At 54.2% G+C, this 11483-nt stretch overlaps 1 protein-coding gene, 1 non-coding gene and 1 pseudogene across 2 annotated transcripts; all 3 read right to left on the reverse strand.

Annotated features, from left to right (window-relative positions):
* Positions 1–914: 914 nt before the first annotated feature.
* Positions 915–3080, reverse strand: LOC145978810 (uncharacterized). The gene has a single exon (XM_083111630.1). It carries the CDS (start codon positions 3078–3080, stop codon positions 915–917), a length of 2166 nt encoding a protein of 721 aa, XP_082967756.1.
* Positions 3081–4506: 1426 nt separating this feature from the next.
* Positions 4507–5667, reverse strand: LOC145979052 (large subunit ribosomal RNA; annotated as a pseudogene).
* Positions 5668–6327: 660 nt separating this feature from the next.
* Positions 6328–8158, reverse strand: LOC145979047 (small subunit ribosomal RNA). Its single transcript, XR_014440768.1, has one exon. It is a non-coding gene; the product is annotated as a small subunit ribosomal RNA (ribosomal RNA).
* Between the last annotated feature and the right edge of the window lie 3325 nt (positions 8159–11483).

Here is an 11483-nt window from a genome sequence, read left to right on the forward strand (position 1 = left end):
ACTCTGGCAATGCCTTCGATTCTGGCGCCCATGCCTGTCTCTTGGAAGAGGTGAGTTACCACCTCGTCCCGCGAGTCTCTCAGTCTACAGAGATTTCCTAGTATCCCCAGCTGAATGATAGTGGTCAGGCGCGGAACGCCCAGCCCACCATCGCGCTTTTTACAGTACAGTAACTGATCGGTGGTGATTCAGGTAACTTGAAGGCCCTCTTGTGGAACCTCCTGACTTCCACATCAATGGATTCCAGGAAGTTCTTTGAAACTCCGACATTCACCCATACATATTGGAATTTAGGCAGGATGTTGGTGCCGATAAGTTTCGCCTTCTGGTGTGGCTTTAACTTGAGCCTGGAGGCACGGATCAGGATTTCCTTGACCTCCCGCAAGTGGTATTTATTCGAGAGGCCTTGTGCCAGAGTGTATTGGCACCCGAGGTATTGGAAGACCTCTCCCGTTTTCACCACCTTGATGGGCTTACCGCCATGGGAACCAGTAACCCATGTTTTGTGTAAACCTTCGATTTGAAAGGCCACACATTTCTCAGTCGAGATGCCCATATCGAGTTTGTCAAGGAATTGACTTACTCGGGCAGGCTGGGTGTTCATGCCAGCAGCGCTGTTCGTGAATATCACGAGATCGTCGGCGTATGCTGATGCTGCTAGTTTCTGGTTGCCCAGGTCGTAGCCAGCACCAGCGCCTTTGATATCCTCAATCAGCTCGTCCATTACGAGGTTGAACAGGAATGGGCTCAAGCAGTCCCCTTGCTTGATCCCTCTTCGCAACTCGATGGATTCGCCGTATACTGATGTGCAGATTCCGTCATACATATCTGCTATTAAGGATATCACGTGTTGATTGACACCTTTCTTAGTCAAAGCTTCAATCATCGCTGCGTGTGGAACGGTGTCAAAGGCTTTACTTATGTCCACCGCGCAGGGTTCTCCGGGCTTGTCTTTTGGCGTGGCTTATCGCTTTATCCAGGATGAAGCAATTTGCCGCGCACCCCTCACCCTTGACAAACCCCTTCTGCTCAGTCGTGAAACTAATGAAGCGTCGCAGGGTCTCGTCAAGAATGCCGGTGAAGGTCCGGCATACGATTGAGCTTATCGTGATGGGCCGCCAATTCTTAACCTGGGATCTGTCCTTTCCCATCTTGGGAAGGAAGATCGTTCGGTTCTGCTTCCACCTCTTCGGAACCGAGCCCGCATATAGAATGTAGTTGAAGAGGTGGGTGAGCGTTGTTGCGACCCCTAGTTGTCTCAGGTGGACCCTCCTGAGACCGTCGGGGCCGGCGGCCTTGTCTTTGAGATTGGCTAGCGGTTTACGGACACTGTCCACCGAAATCGGAAGCATCATGGCCAATCTACTCTCCCCGTCAATTCCTTTTTCTCTGAAGGTGGCTGTGAAGGAGCCTTCTTGACTCCACAGATCCTGGTAGAACTCCACGAATTCCTTGTTCCCAGGTCTGACGTCCTGTTCGTCCAGAAACTCACTGGAGTTCTGGACGATGGAGTCCGCAATCTTTTGTGGGCACTTTTTGAAGATTGCCTGCGTTTTGGCGTAGAGCTGGTCAGGTCTCTTGCCCATTGACTTTCTTCGCCCCTTCTTTGGTGTTGCTGTCCTTGGGGGTGGAATGCTAGCTACCACCCCCGCCTTCAGCACACTGGTGAGAACTTCCACTATCTCCTCCAGTTTCTCACCTGCTCGTCCCTTTTCGAGGTCGAACAGCTCCCTTATTCCCCTGTCGAGTTCGCGCAGGCGCGCCTCCGGGTTAGGAGGAATCCCTTCCAGGTACTCCACAAATGGATCCGCTAGGATGTTTGTGGGTCCAGGATCCTCTGGGCTGTTCACGTCTACCAACTTGTCCACCATAAGGTGAACATTGATAACGTATGGCTCATCCGTGTGCTCTTTCATCTTCGGCTCCGGGTTTGGCGTTACCGCCTCCGGTTCGGTCTCCTGAGAGGCCGGGTTCTCGAGGGAGCCTTCCCTCTCTTCTCTCTTCCCAGGGCAGTGAGGATCAATAAGTTTCACCTCTACCCCCACTGCTGCCGGGTGCCTGGCTCCCCCGAGCTCCTCCGTCGATTCCGAGCTTGTTCCATCCGGTGCGGACAGCCTGACTGTTCTTGTGGTTGTGGTGGCCTCCGGGGCTCTTTCTGGCGAGGATCGACGAGTGTCACCTCTCCCCTCTCTGCTTTCGGGGCTGTGGGGATCCACGAGTTTCACCTCTACCCCCACTGTTGCCGATTCCTTAGAGCCCCCGAGTTCTCTCAGCTTCGCTGGACCTCTTACTTCCTGTTCTGGTTGTACCAGAGCCTGGCTCTGGTCCTCGCCTCTGCAGGTGGTTGGGGTGTCGGACGGCTCAGGTCTGGATCTGTCCGGCACTGTAAGGAGTCCGTGCTGGGCAAGGTGCCTCCTCTTGTCCCGGATTTGCCTGAGAGTCTTTCCTGGGAACGCAGCTGTTAGTTCCCGCCGTCTACCCTCCGTATCGAGATCCCTCCTCTCGATTTCCAGGAAGATTTGTGTGTCCTCCGCGGACCACACTTTGCTCCTGGTTGGACCAGGTCTTGGAATTCTTTCCTGCGAGATCTTGACCTCGTTCCAAGCGTCAGGGTGCGCTTTGCGCTGGTGCTGACTTAGGCCCACCTGCTTTTGAAATGTCCTCCCGCATGGTTTCCCATCGGCAACGACTTGACAGGCTATTATTGCGGGCGTCGCTGGTCCACTTTCAACCACTGGTGTTTCAGGCTGCCGACATTTCGGCACATGGGTCTCCATCGCATGAAGCCCATCCTTCTCTTTGCCACACTTCCGACACTGGTATATCACATCCGTCAGATGCAGCTCGCGATAATGCTTCGCCACACCCTTCTGCGACGTGAATACCAGGTGAAAATGTGTGTGGCAAGTGTACACTCCGTCCACTCTTTCGAATGGGTACACTATCCTCACCTTCACCTCACTCCTCCTCCCCGTTTCCATCTCTCCATCTCTCACCTTTCTCCTGCTCTCTCCCCCTCCAACCCCCACTCTCTGACTGGCTTCGGACGCATTATACTCAGTACTCTTAGTCGTGGCCATAATGAAGTCAGGAGGTTGTTTGAAGGTCGGCTCGGTTCACCGCGGCCAACCTACAGGCCCGGTTCCAACTTTCTGTAACGATACCCACCAATGTCGCCGGCCAACATCAAGGGCTGCCTGGGCTCCGCATTCGTTACTTGGTTTTCCAGGAGCTTTCGCTCCCAGAAGTCCCTTCGCCCACTCACTCATCATAGGTTTCAGCTCTGTCCATCCTGCCTTTCGTGACCAATGACCCGGATCCCCGGAGTATAGGGTAAATCGCCCTACTCCACCTACTCCCCAGGCTTAGCCACTGTTACGCCAAAGACCCCCAGCTTAATCAGGCCGAGGGTCGGCACCACCGAGTCTTCAGTGTTGTGGACCCCGTTCAATGAACTTGCCATGCTTCCTTGTCCTTCTCTCTCCCACCACTACCTCTGTCTCCGCTTGGCTCGTTCCCTAAGGGTTTCCTGTCACCAGTCCCCCCTGGGCAGGTCTCCTCATCCAGCCCCAGCCTTATGGATGAGGTTTTGGACAGTACTAGGCATTCTGGACTCGGCATCCCCCCATGACAAAGTGAGAGTGCGGCTTTGCCTACCCCCTCGCTGTTCCAGGGGCGTAGGGTTTTCTGTCGGGGTTTTCTCCCCTAGCCTTTGGGTCAAAACCCACACGCAAGGCAGCGTGGTTTTCTGTCGGGGTTTTCTCCCCTAGCCTTTGGGTCAAGACCCGCCCGCAAGGCAGCGTGGTTTGTTGTCAGGGTTTTCCTCCCCTAGCCTCTGGTCCGGGATGATGATGTACATCACTAGCTCACATATCTGCGTGCCGTTCCACTATCCGCCACCGGTGGACCCGCTCTGTACCCTGAGGCAGGGTTCTTAAGGGAACCTTCATGCGGGGGTCAACGAGTACCATCCCTCTCCCCGTAGTACCTGGGTGCAAGGATCATCGAGTTTCACGTCTACCCTCGTAGTGCCAGGCACTTGGCTCCCTTAAGAGAGTCATAGTTACTCCCGCCGTTTACCCGCGCTTCCCTGAATTTCTTCAGCGCGACATTCAGAGCACTGGGCAGAAATCACATCCCGTAAACACCCTTCCAGGCTTTCGGGATGCTTTGTTTTAATTAAACAGTCGGATTCCCCTGGTCCGTGCCGGTTCTGAGTCGACCGTTCGTCGGCGGCCGACTCGAGGGGAGGCACTTTCCCCCAAAGCCCAGAAAAGGGCAAGGGGTTAGGTGCGTTCACCTCAGAGAGCCCAGGGACGCTCGCGGAAGTCCGACGCGCGGTCCAAGCTTGGAACAACCCCGGAAGGATGTCCCTCGCGAAGACCCACGCCGGACCGAACCCGCGGTGGCCCCCCGGGCCCCGACCGGCCCCGGTCCCCAGAGCCAATCCTTGTTCCGAAGGTACGGATCCAGATTGCCGACTTCCCTTACCCACATTAGTCTATCGTCAAGAGGCTCTTTACCTCGGAGGCCAGATGCGGATTCGGGTACGGCCAGGCCTCGGGACTCTGCTGCGCTGTTCCCACCAAGATTTTCAAGGTCCGACGGGCACCCGGGGAAACCGCACCCAACTACGGTTCTCTTAGCTTTCCCCAGTGTCCCCTTCTGCTTCTGGGAAGATTCCGGGGAGCGTAGGGGATCGCTCTGACAGAACAGACAACTCTGCCCCCGGGACCCGACAGATTCTCCTGGTGCCACCAGTTACCTGGACTTACGGACTTCGAGGGAACCCGCGACGCACTCCCGGTCCCGAGACGCGGCGGAGGGCTGGATACCCCACTTCCCTTTCGACCGCGGCCGAGACGCCGGCGCCTCGCGCTAACCACTACACCTCTCCCGGTGGCAGCGCGAAACTGACCCGACGCATCGGTGGGAGTTTTCCGCGGTCTAAGGACCGGCTCACCCGCCTGCAACTGCTGTTGAGGCGGAACCCTTCTCCACGTCTGACCTCAGCGAGGTCTCATCAGATTATTTGCTACTACCACCAAGATCTGCAACGACGGCGGCTCCAGGCAGGCTCGCGCCCAGACCCTTCCACGCTCACCGCCGCGCCCTCCTACTCACCGCCGCATCATTCTTGCATTGATGCCAATGCATTAGCATTGCGGCGGCGGCCGGGTATAGGCACGACGCTCGATTGCCATCCATTTTCAGGGCCGGTTGCTTCGGCAGGTGAGTCGTTACACACTCCTTAGCGGATGCCGACTTCCATGGCCACCGCCCTGCTGTCTTGAGCAACCGACGCCTTTCATGGTTTGAGCAGCGTCGATTCAGGCGCCTTAACCCGGCGTTTGGTTCATCCCACAGCGCCAGTCCTGCTTACCAGGAGCGGCCCACTGAGCACTCGGGTCCAAGAAGGCCCCGCTTCGCCCTAGGGGCAAGCGGGACCTCCATCCCGTTCAGAGTTTGAGAGTGGGTCGAGGCCGTTTCGGCCCCGAGGCCCCCGGTCATTCGCTTTACCGGGATGGACCCCCCTTGCGAGCGCCAGCTGTCCTGAGGGACACTTCGGAGGGAACGCAAGCGCCGGCCGGACGGACATGCATTGCATGTCTGCCGGCAACTTTTTCATTCTCAACGTGCTTTCTTTAAGTTGCTCTACAGCTAGGTTACACCTAACTGCAAAAGACAAGCATTTCTGCCCGCACTTGTGCGAGTGTAGGTCAATTACAGTCTGGCCGACGCAAGCGCCGGTCGGACGGACATGCATTGCATGACTGCCGGCAACTTTTTCATTCTCAACGTGCTTTCTTTAAGTTGCTCTACAGCTAGGTTACACCTAACTGCAAAAGACAACCATCTCCGCCCGCACTTGTGCGAGTGCCGGTCAATTATAGACTGGCCGGCACGAATGCCGGTCATGTACATTTCTCCAAGTGGTCGGCTGGGTGATGGGGTACCGACATTGGGGTACCCACAAAACCCCAAGTCCAGCGATCCGCCACCTGCCGGAAGCCCCGGCTGGCCACGCATGCCGGTTAGGGAGTTCTCCCCCGGTCGAAACCGGGGTCTGAACTTCCGGCGAAGGGCTCCGGAGGAGCCCTCCTTAGAAAAAACAACGTAGTGGAGCGAAGGGGGAATCGCCTTACTCCGCACACCCGCTCAGCCAGGCATTCCCTGCGAGGGGGAATGCCCCCGTTGGGGGCCGAGGACCGATTCTTGACCCTTCAACAACCAACTACGTACCATCCGCCGGCTCCGGGGTTTTTGGTCCCCCTTCAACGCACTCGCGGATGGACGACAAGGTGAAGAAGCGGATATACCGTACGGTAATGATCCTTGGGCAGGTTCTCCTACCCAAACCTTGTTACGACTTTTGCTTCCTCTAAGTGACCAGGTTCGGCCGTCTTCCCGACGGTTCCTGCGGAAGGTGGAACCCCCGCAGGGCGCCGGTCCAAAGGCCTCACCGTATCACTCGATCGGATGCATCGACGGGCGGTGTGCACAAAGGGCAGGGACTCGATCAACGCGAGCTGATGACTCGCGCTTACTGGGCATTCCTCGTTCGCGGGGAATAATTGCAATCCCCGGTCCCTATCACGAAGGAGGTTCAGCGGTTACCCGTACCTCTCGGCAGGGGAAGACGCGTTGTCTCCTTCAGTGTGACGCGCGTGCGGCCCAGGGCATCGAAGGGCATCACTGACCTGATTTAGCTCCCACTCTTGCTGCTTGCGACAACCGGTTCCTCTAAGAAGAGGTTTGATGCGCCGGGGGAACACATACCCCGACGCCTAGTTAATAGGCAGGAGTCTCGTTCGTTATCGCAATCAAGCAGACAAATCGCTCCACCAACTAAAATCGGCCATGCACCACCATCCACCGAATCACGAGAGAGCTCTCAATCTGTCAATCCTTGCGGTGTCCGGGCCTGGTAAGTTTGCCGTGTTGAGTCAAGTTGAGCCGCACGTCCCACGCCTTGTGGTGCCCTTCCGTCAATTCCTTTAAGTTTCAGCTTTGCAACCATACTCCCCCCGGAACCCGAAATCTCTGGTTTCCCGGAGGCTGCGCGCACGGTGTTCTTGAACCTTGCGCATCGCTGGATGGCATCGTTTATGGTTAGAACTAGGGCGGTATCTAATCGCCTTCGAACCTCTAACTTTCGTTCTTGATTAATGAAGACATTCTTGGCAAATGCTTTCGCTGTAGGTAGTCTTGCGAGGATCCTAGAATTTCACCTCTCCCCTCGCAATACTAATGCCCCCGTCAATCCCTTTTAATCATTACCTCTGGTTCGAAAACCAACAGAGAGAACCGAGGTCCTGTTCCATTATTCCATGCAAGGAGCATCCAGGCGAATAGCCTGCTTTGAGCACTTTAATTTGTTCAAAGTAAACGTCCCGGAATCCCCCGGTCCACTCGGTGAAGAGCAGACCGGGGAAACCGAGAAGACGTCCGGTACGGCCAGTTGAACGCCTGACGGCGAACCGACCGCCCGAGACCCAGATCCAACTACGAGCTTTTTAACCGCAGCAACTTTAGTATACGCTATCGGAGCTGGACTTACCGCGTCTGCTGGCACCAGACTTGCACTCCGATAGGTTCACCCAACTGTTTAGGGTGGATCCATTCCGATTACGGGGCCTCGGATGAGTCCCGCATCGTTATTTTTCGTCACTACCTCCCCGTGCCGGGAGTGGGTAATTTGCGTGACTGCTGCCTTCCATAGATGTGGTAGCCGTTTCTCAGGCTCCCTCTCCGGAATCGAACCCTGATTCCCCGTTACCCGTAATCACCATGGTGGGCCAATAACCCACCATCCACAGTGTGATGAAGCAGACATTTGATAGATGCGTCGCCGGTGCTTGACCGTGCGATCTGCCTAGAGGTTACTTAGAGTCACCAAATGAGTCGGCCCGCAGAAGCGGACCGTTTGGTCTTTTGAATGATAACGGCACCCCGTCCGGTTGCCCGGTCGGAGACACCGTGAGCATGTATTAGCTCTGGAATTGCCACAGGTATCCAAGTAGGATGCGTACGATCTAAGGAACCATAACTGATGTAATGAGCCATTCGCGGTTTCACTTTGGTAAAGTCTGTACTGAGACATGCATGGCTTAGGCTTTGAGACGAGCATATGACTACTGGCAGGATCAACCAGGGTACGGTGCATACGGTGCGTATGCAGCACTCGCGCGAGGCAGAGTGCCATGTTTTAAGCGAGGAAAGCGGCTCGCCACTAACTTAGGCAACGCAACACTGACGCTTGAAGAACGACAGGTTACACCGCTTTCCAGAAAACATAATTATACTACTCCCACTACTTCGGTTAGAGGTCTACGTAGTTCCACTTTCTTTAAAGCTGGAAACTTCGAGACGTTCGTTTGCGCGCGGGGACGGCGAACCGACTTCTTCGATTGGCAACGTGCCCGCGTTCTGGTTCTGTTCCTTGCCTGGGAGGCTGGGAGCTCCCAGCGAACAGCCGTGCCTGTACGGCAACAGGCAGCCACTCAAGACGGCGCTCCGGAGAACGGACGCTTCGACGGACACCCGTACCAAGTTCTCGGGAACCTTCGGGTTTAGGTTGTCTCGCCACGGAGGCTGGCACGTCCGCTGCTTTCCTTCGGTGCAGGCTTCGACTTAGAGTCGTTCGGTCGAGCCGGAGTTCCCGAAGTAGGCAGAGCGGACGGGTCAACTTCAGAAACGATGCAACGCAAACCGGAGAAGGCATCGCCGTCACCGGGAGAGAAAAGAGAGAGCTAGCTTGCTTTCCCTTGGTGCAGGTTTCATCCTAGAGTCGTTCGGATGAACCGGAGTTCCCAAGGTAGGCAAGCGAACACCGGTCGGGTACCTTGTGTCAATTCCCGCTAACCGAAATGTGAAAAAGTAGCTCACTATCCCACCTCCCTCTACCTAGAGTCGTTTGGAAGAGAGGAGGTGGGCGAGTTACCGTCAAAACGTCGGCGTTGCTTTCCACGGTGCAGGCTTCAACCTACATTCGTTCGGATGAGCCGGAGTTCCCGAGGTAGGCAATAGCCGGCGATTGACGTCTCGTCACTTTTCGGCAGCGAGGGCTGACAAAATGAATTGCTTTAACTCGGTGCAGGCTTCATCCTACATTCGTTCGGATGAGCCGGAGTTCCCGAGGTGGGCAAGTGCTCCCGCAGGACCGGTTCTCTTAACTCGCTCGGCTTCCGACGGTTGACGTTTTACCTTGCTTTCCCTCAGAGTGCTCAGCCTATAGACGTTCGGAAGAACAGAGGTAGGCAAGTTATCCGCTTGAGAGGCACCTTGATTTGACATGCTAAGCTTAACCTCGGTGCAGGCTTCAACCTAGAGTCGTTCGGATGAGCATGAGTTCCCGAAGTAAGCTAAGCTTCCCCACTAGGGTGGGTAAGTCAATTCAAGGTGTCTGATGCTCAACCTACATGCGTTCGGAAGAGCACAAACGGTTACGTCACGTGTCGGAGGCGAACCACCGTGTACGAGGGCTGACAAGTTAGTAGCAACAAACTTGGTTCAGGTTAAACCAGTCTTCCAAGGAAGGCTACCTTCCCGCTTGCGCGGCTCTGTCACTTACTCGTACACGGTGCAGAAACAAAGATGGGCGCCGTGAATTTTCCGAAAACTATGAATACAGCAATGCTTTTCGGAAAACAATTCGAATCCCAACATCCCACGTAAGTGGGGTTGCCTTTGAACGCATAGCTAACGTTCGCTTCGGGTCTCATCCGAGAGGATGATCCCTACTCCATCCACGAAATTGCAAACGGCGGTTGACCGACAGTGAAGGCATTGATACCGATTGGTATACCTACCTCCCCGTTTGCTTGCGTGGCGGGTGAACAGTTGGGTTCGAATTAGACTAGAGCCATAAGCTCGGTGCATGAACAGAGCTCCATGCACCTCTGAGGTGGTTGCTTCACCTCAACGTGACTCGCAAGTGGGACAAGCTTGCTATATTGCCCTGTGCTCGCCACGTAATGCAAAGGGCATCGCTCAAGAGCATGCTAAGCAAGCACAAGAGCCACCATACCCACCATATATCAATATGAATTGATTTACTATTTTTTGACTATGCAAACTTGCACCTCCATCGTTACGTTAAGCAACAGATGCAAGCTCAACTAAAGTCAAATAGTAGTAGCTTGGGAAAAGCTTTCACTTTGCGACTAGAGTCTTATGCTCCTTGGTTGACGGTCTATGTACCGATGTACGGTAAGAGTCTGGGAAACACACAACTCCTTAAGTTTGCCCAGACAGACAAATCTATCTGAAACTCCAAGCGTGGTTCAAGCCAAGCTCCTTCGACCTCGGAGGTGGTAGTAGTTCCAGCTCTTCGTGACTCGCAACCTGTGCAAAGGTGCTGTATCGCCCTGTGCTCGCCACATATACACAGGGCATCGCTCAAGAGCATGTTAAGCAAGCTCAAGAGCCACCATTCCCACCATATATCAAAATGAATTGATTTACTATTTTTTGACCATGCAAACTTGCACCTCTCTCGTTACGTTAAGCAACAGATGCAAGCTCAACTAAAGTCAAAGAGTAATAGCTTGGGAAAATTTTCCCTTTGCGAATAGAGTCTTATGCTCATTTGTTGACGGTCTAGGTACCGATATACGGTAAGAGACTGGGAAACTTACAACTCCTTAACTTTGCCCAGACAGACAAATCTATCTGAAACTCCAAGCGTGGTTCAAGCCAAGCTCCATCAACCTCGGAGGTGGTTGCTTCACCTCAACGTGACTCGCAACCTGTGCAAAGGTGCTGTATCGCCCTGTGCTCGCCAGACATGTACAGGGCATCGCTCAAGAGCATGTTAAGCAAGCCCAAGAGCCACCATTCCCACCATATATCAAAATGAATTGATTTACTCTTTTTAACCATGCAAACTTGCACCTCCATCGTTAAGCAACAGATGCAAGCTCAACTAAAGTCAAAGAGTACTAGCTTGGGAAAAGCTTTCTCTTTGCGACTAGAGTCTTATGCTCATTGGTTGACGGTCTAGGTACCGATATACGGTAAGAGACTGGGAAACTTACAACTCCTTAACTTTTCCCAGACAGACAAATCTATCTGAAACTCCAAGCGTGGTTCAAGCCAAGCTCCATCAACCTCGGAGGTGGTTGCTTCACCTCAACGTGACTCGCAACCTGTGCAAAGGTGCTGTATCGCCCTGTGCTCGCCACACATGCACAGGGCATCGCTCAAGAGCATGTTAAGCAAGCACAAGAGCCACCATCCCCACCATATATCAAAATGAATTGATTTACTATTTTTTGACTATGCAAACTTGCACCTCTCTCGTTACGTTAAGCAACAGATGCAAGCTCAACTAAAGTCAAAGAGTAATAGCTTGGGAAAATTTTCCCTTTGCGAATAGAGTCTTATGCTCATTTGTTGACAGTCTAGGTACCGATATACGGTAAGAGACTGGGAAACTTACAACTCCTTAACTTTGCCCAGACAGACAAATCTACCTGAAA

This window comes from Lepisma saccharinum, chromosome 25 (genome assembly GCF_977018435.1).
Source record: "Lepisma saccharinum chromosome 25, izLepSacc3.1, whole genome shotgun sequence".
Lineage (NCBI taxonomy): Eukaryota > Metazoa > Arthropoda > Insecta > Zygentoma > Lepismatidae > Lepisma > Lepisma saccharinum.

Coding starts and splice junctions, on each gene's coding strand:
- LOC145978810 (XM_083111630.1), bottom strand. CDS start 3,080: ATGGCCACGACTAAGAGTACTGAGTATAATGCGTCCGAAGCCAGTCAG.